The 6,868-nt window shown below is 45.6% G+C and overlaps 1 protein-coding gene across 2 annotated transcripts in view; it reads right to left on the bottom strand.

Annotated features, from left to right (window-relative positions):
- npr3 (natriuretic peptide receptor 3) overlaps positions 1 to 6,447 on the bottom strand; it is a 43,171-nt gene extending 36,724 nt beyond the window's left edge. For both annotated transcript variants that reach the window (XM_060907286.1, XM_060907285.1), the window contains exon 1: positions 5,467 to 6,447. In XM_060907286.1, the coding sequence (XP_060763269.1) occupies positions 5,467 to 6,124 (658 nt within the window). In that variant the 5' untranslated portion in view covers positions 6,125 to 6,447. The remainder of the gene's footprint in view (positions 1 to 5,466) is intronic.
- Between the last annotated feature and the right edge of the window lie 421 nt (positions 6,448 to 6,868).

A 6,868-nucleotide genomic window follows, 5' to 3' on the forward strand; every position in this document is an offset into this window, starting at 1 on the left:
GCTAACGACTGAGAAACTAAGATTTCTGTTTCCAGACTCTTCTTTCATGCACACTTACCACAGTAATTTTTACTCATGCTTAAGTATTCATTTACTTAGTTACTTTTAAAATCAACATCGACAACTACACACAGCGGAGTTACCTGGCACCCTACCGCTAATCCCTTGCAAAATCTTTTGCCCTGTTGCTTTTTTGGTGTCTGACTAAGTTTTGGCTGAGCTCAAGTCCCAGCTCTAATAGTAACGGATCGCCACTGCTAAACATTGATCTGGTCACTGCACGTTCCAAGACTGAGTTGTTTGAGATTTGATCCTGGTTTGATGTAATTACATGTTTAAATATTGCATGGAAAGGATTGTCTCCTTATAGGTCCTGTTGTTGATAACACTTTGGTCGGCCATAGTAGAAAACCTCAGGATTTTAAGCATCAACTATTTCCTCACATTAATTGTATCAAGTTTATACATAAGTGTGGTCACAGATTTACAGGGTGAAGTTCACTATTTCAGCTAAATCGCTTAATTGCTACACATTGTCTATTCAGAAAAAAAGAAATCAATGATGAATGCAGAAGCCAGATCAGAAGGTGATAAGTAAAATTGAGGTGTTTTTTTTAGAAATTAGTCATACAGTGAGTAATTAACATTGATTTTAATGTTAAATGTCCTGTGATGTATAGACCTGTACAGTGGTCTGATGTTTATTCTCTTTCCCTAACTGTTCTTTAGTCTTGTTCTGCTCTAGTAAGACATGCCGTGGGGGTGGTGGATCATGGTAAAGCAGATGATATTCCTGGTCTGTGTGGGCGATTGTCAGAGTAAATCCTGGGATGAGAACTTATCAGCGGTTTGTTTTTTATTGTTTTTTTGAATTGTGGTCAAGCAACAAATGGCAGGGGAAAAAAATGTGAAAATTTGTTCACATTTGTCAGTTTTAATTTTATACATCGGAGGTAAACTTATTATAGCGTATTAGTGTATTATAACATTATTAGAGTGAATAATTATTGGCACCTTTTATAAACATCAACAGAAATTAATAGCTAGAGTGCTTGCATATGTTGGCTTTAACATATAGAGCCAGCAGTTTAATTGTCATTTTTCAAAATGATTGGCACTCCGGGCGGCACGGTGGTGTAGTGGTTAGCGCTGTCGCCTCACAGCAAGAAGGTCCGGGTTCGAGCCCCGTGGCCGGCGAGGGCCTTTGTGTGCGGAGTTTGCATGTTCTCCCCGTGTCCGCGTGGGTTTCCTCCGGGTGCTCCGGTTTCCCCCACAGTCCAAAGACATGCAGGTTAGGTTAACTGGTGACTCTAAATTGACCATAGGTGTGAGTGTGAATGGTTGTCTGTGTCTATGTGTCAGCCCTGTGATGACCTGGTGACTTGTCCAGGGTGTACCCCGACTTTTGCCCGTAGTCAGCTAGGATAGGCTCCAGCTTGCCTGCGACCCTAGAACAGGATAAAGCGGCTAGAGATAATGAGATGAGATGAGATTGGCACTCCCATAATTATTAATTGGCGAATTAATTCCTCCTTGGAGAAAATAACAGCACTGAAAGTCTTCCTGAAATTTCTAACAAGTTTGGAGACAAGTCCAGGACCACTCCTCTACGCAAAACGTTTCGAGCTCTTTAACTTTCTTAGATTTGTGCATGTGGACTGCCATGGACAATTTAGACCACATGTTTTCAGTTGGGGTTAAATATGGAGGTTGAAATGGTCATTGCATGATAATACACTGGTTTTCTACATGGATGCGTGTTTGGGTTTGTTATTATGTTACCCAATTCTTAACCTCCTAACAGAGACAACCTGGAGTTAGGTGAAAATAACCTGGTGGAACTTATAAGGCCGTCAATCTTCACATAAATCCCTGGATCGTTATCAGGGAGAAAAAAAAAAACAGTATTAAAGCGTACAGTGGGTATCAGGTGCTTTTTCATTGTACCTAACCTCCTTTGTGTCACTAAAAACATGTTGTTGATGATGTGCACAGCCAAAATGTCAGGTTTTGGTCTTATCAGACCACAACACACAGTTTTCTTTTATAGATATCAGGAGCAGCATCTTCTGTGGATCTTTTTAGGAATAGCTTCACTGCTTGTAGTCATGAACGTGGCGTCCAATAGTTTATAATTTGAGAACTCCAAGAACCAACTACACAATTCATAAACCATGATATCTGGCCACTCTGTTCACCCTCACACACATTAAATGTCTTTATAATGAAATATTTGTGATGTGCTTAGTGATTCTGGTGCTAATTTTTGGGTTGGTCATGCATTTTTGTTCTTCCAGACAGTGAGAAGTTTGCACTTGTGTGCAGTGCTGATGTCACAGGACGACATTGCTAGGACAGTTGCAATGCAATAACGTTAAAAAAAAAGGCAATGAGCTCAAACATAAGAGATAGCGGTTAGGCTTTACTGTTAGTTCTGGAAAAACACTCACCATTTTTCAGAGGCGTTCAACATCGTGTTAATGAGAAATCCAGTGGAGAAATAGTGTCGATGTTTAACTGAAACACGGGTGCAAACGTTGAACTCGGAGATCCAGAATGCAATGCAGCTGCAAGACTCAGTTACACTCAGTTAGGCTAGTTATAGATCTATCAGACGATGGGAATGATGGTGTTAATGGTAGTATTAGCATGAAAGTTGAAGCTTTGGAAGCTGATCCGTCGTGGGTTTCCCAAAAGCCTCTTAACGCTAAGAGCATCGTAACTAGGAGAGAGAGTGTTCATTGTGATGCTCGCGCTACCATTTAATGATGATCTTTGTGCTACGATGCTTTGGGGAAACCTGCCCTTGTTTGAGATGAGGAGGTGAAAGAGCTGGCCAGTCTAAAGGACTAAACCGCTGCGGCATCTCTGCCTTTATTTCATGATAAGGGCTAAATCCCGCTGGCAACACTATCCGCAGCATTCTGGGTAACCAACCAGAAATGAAAACAGATCAACAGGTCAAAGTCAAAGAAAGAAGTTTAAACACAAAAAATGTAAACTGATTATCTGGCAGATCAACAACCTGTGTCTTATGCATTGAAAACTTTTTTTTTTCCCTCATGGATGGTAATGAAGGACACACATTTTACATGCGTACAACCTAGTGCAGCGTGTTATAGTGTGCAAAGTGATCCACCCGATGGACCTAGCTATGATTGTGTACTCATGCCCAGGGCCATGTGTGCAGGTGCAGATTTACATTCCGCATGTTCATGACTACATTAGCACTGTCGCCTCACAGCAAGAAGGTCCGGGTTCGAGCCCCGTGGCCGGCGAGGGCCTTCCTGTGTGGAGTTTGCATGTTCTCCCCGTGTCTGCGTGGGTTTCCTCCGGGTGCTCCGGTTTCCCCCACAGTCCAAAGACATGCAGGTTAGGCTAATTGGTGGCTCTAAATTGACCGTAGGTGTGAATGTGAGTGTGAATGGCTGTTTGTCTCTATGTGTCAGCCCTGCGATAACCTGGCGACTTGTCCAGGGTGTACCCGACCTCTCACCCATAGTCAGCTGGGAACTCCTGCTTGCCTGCGACCCTGCACAGGATAAGCAGCTACACATGATGGATAGATGTTCATAATTACGAATCTGACATGACAAGGACGATCCCAGCTCTATGTAGATATAATGTTCGCTGAAGAACGGTGATGCGACAAAATCAGTATTCGTTCATAGGAAATGACAGCTCAAACTTTCTGGTCTCTATGAAGAACATATTACACATCTGGAAAACTCAGAGAGACGAGGTGGGGTGTGTGTGTGTGTCTGTGTATGCTCAGGGGACTGATTGTTTAATCACACAGCTAGGACTTGAACATTCTTAAAGGGCATATCACGGGTAAATTCAGGAGCGAGATCAATGTAATTCTCCTATTTTATATTAAACTTTGGTCAAATATCTGTCACATTTTGCATTTTGTGCAATTTTTTTACCTTGCGCAATACCAGAAAAATTCAGTTGAAATCAAGCCATTTGAGCCGAATTGGTCCGCCTCTGAAAAAACTTGGCATTTAGATTTCCTGGGAAACATTGATTTTCGTGACGTCGCGTGCGGGACGCCTCCTTCTGAATCCTACGTCAGCGTTGGTTTGTTTATGAGAAAACGACCTGGCGGTTTTCTGCAAATTTCTTCAACGTTATCATGTAATTATTAAAATGGTCAACAGATGTATCGTCGGAGGGTGTAGCAACACCAATCTTGATGGGATTAGTACTCATCATTTTCCAATGAGAGAGAAATGGGAGCGCTTGGTCTACACAGGCTGTTCACTGAAACCGTGCAAAGCTCGCGTAGCCTGCTGGCGCTTCCGCAGATAACGTCACGAATCTGGCTCCAGACTCCCTTGGGATTTTTCCAGACACGTTTTGTTATTTTCTGCTGTAGACAGATGGCCTTTGTGCAAAATTACCCTTCTGGATGAGTGTGTAAAGGGACATCTCATTATCTCTAGCCACTTTATCCTGTTCTACAGGGTCGCAGGCAAGCTGGAGCCTATCCCAGCTGACTACGGGTGAAAGGCGGGGTACACCCTGGACAAGTCGCCAGGTCATCACAGGGCTGACACATAGACACAGACAACCATTCACACTCACATTCACACCTACGGTCAATTTAGAGTCACCAGTTAACCTAACCTGCATGTCTTTGGACTGTCGGGGAAACCCATGGGGAGAACATGCAAACTCCGCACAGAAAGGCCCTCGCCGGCCACGAGGCTCAAACCCGGACCTTCTTGCTGTGAGGCGACAGCGCTAACCACTACACCACCATAAAGGGACATACTTTAATTGGTCCAGGATATGCACTTTAAACTTTTGCTCTGTCAAAATCCTGATCATTTTTCCTCCACATGTAGGACACGGGGCGGCACGGTGGTGTAGTGGTTAGCACTGTCGCCTCACAGCAAGAAGGTCCTGGGTTCGAGCCCCGGGGCCGGCGAGGGCCTTTCTGTGTGGAGTTTGCATGTTCTCCCCGTGTCCGCGTGGGTTTCCTCCGGGTGCTCCGGTTTCCCCCACAGTCCAAAGACATGCAGGTTAGGTTAACTGGTGACTCTAAATTGACCGTAGGTGTGAATGTGAGTGTGAATGGTTGTCTGTGTCTATGTGTCAGCCCTGTGATGACCTGGCGACTTGTCCAGGGTGTACCCCGCCTTTCGCCCGTAGTCAGCTGGGATAGGCTCCAGCTTGCCTGCGACCCTGTAGAAGGATAAAGCGGCTAGAGATAATGAGATGAGATGAGATGTAGGACACGGATGACCTTTTAGCATGTGAACAGAAGTTGTGGTGCTGTGAAGTGAAGCAAAGCAAAGCAAAGCAATGCAATTCAGACCTTGTTATTAGGAAAATATTTGGCTACAAAGTGAAAAGAAGAGAAGGTAAGACAAATGCGCATCTGAAGTTAGTTCTAGATGTTGCAATAATAATAATAATAATAATAATAATAATGTTCTGATATTCAGTGGTTATTACCTTCATGGTCGCGTATGGACTTGACAATGTCATCCACGTAAGCCAGCGGTTCTTTGGAGTCCATCATGGAGATGGAGATGTCGTTATGGCCTTCCAGGAGCGCGTGGACCCCTTCGGCAGTGAAGTAGCAGTTGCGTTCTTCCTTGTCATCGAGGTAGATCAGGTACACGCTCTTCCAGCCGAAGTTCTGCGACATGGTGTAGAACGTCTCAGCCATCTTAAGGTAACTCGGCGCAGTGCGCGTGAGCATCGCGTACTCGGACCTCTTGTCGCTGAAGCCGTACGCGAGCGCACCTGCTGAGATGACGGGGATCTGCCAGTGCGACGCCACGCGGATCACGGACGCGGCTGCGTACTCGCACACGGGACCGAGGATCAGGTCCGGGCGCTCGTGGCGCGCGCGGTCCAGGAGCGCATAGAGCGCGTCCATGCCGCACTCGGAGTTGTCATAGTGCACGGTGAAATTGAACCCGGCCAAGGGCCCATGCGCCAGCTGCTGCCGCGCGTACTCGACTGCGGGCGCGACCCTCGCGATCGAGAACATATACGAGTTGTTTCTTGGCAGGAGCACGAGCACGTCCACGTCCTCCTTCACTCGACTCGTGGCCGACGGTTCGAGCGCCCAAATGAACAGGCAGAGGCACGACAAGCGCAACATGGTGCACGTTCTTGGAAATAGACTAAGACTTAGAAAAGTGTCACTTTTGCAGCTCAGGATTGATTAAGGGAATTGATCATTCCTTAAAAAAAAAAAAACACTAAGAATCTTTCTGTCCAGCAAATTTGACTTGTCAAAAGAAGTACTCCACTCTTTTTACTTGAATGACTGCAAGGTTAACTTGAGCTCGAGCTCTCCAGCACGCAGCCCTTCTTGACTTGGTTCGAGTCCCTGCAGCTAAACTGCCCCGGCGCTCTTGGTTCTGTGTGTATTCACTGGGCTGCTCGTTAACCACACACGCTGCAGTCGGTGTGTGGAATTTTGAAGCATCCTTTTCATTATTATTCCTGCGTCATCTGTTCGCAGCCCACCTCTCTCTTAAAGGGACAGGATCACCACAATTCTCCTGTTTTATATTAAACTTTGGTCGCATTTTGTGCAATTTTTTTTTTTTTTTTACCTTGCGCAATACCAGAAAAATTCAGTTGAAATCAAGCCATTTGAGCCGAATTGGTCCGCCTCTGAAAAAACTTGGCATTTGGATTTCCAAGCAAACATTGCTTTTCGGGCGGCACGGTGGTGTAGTGGTTAGCGCTGTCGCCTCACAGCAAGAAGGTCCTGGGTTCGAGCCCGGGGGCCGGCGAGGGCCTTTCTGTGCGGAGTTTGCATGTTCTCCCCGTGTCCGCGTGGGTTTCCTCCGGGTGCTCCGGTTTCCCCCACAGTCCAAAGACATGCAGGTTAGGT

This window comes from Neoarius graeffei, chromosome 24, assembly GCF_027579695.1.
Source record: "Neoarius graeffei isolate fNeoGra1 chromosome 24, fNeoGra1.pri, whole genome shotgun sequence".
NCBI classification, from domain to species: domain Eukaryota; kingdom Metazoa; phylum Chordata; class Actinopteri; order Siluriformes; family Ariidae; genus Neoarius; species Neoarius graeffei.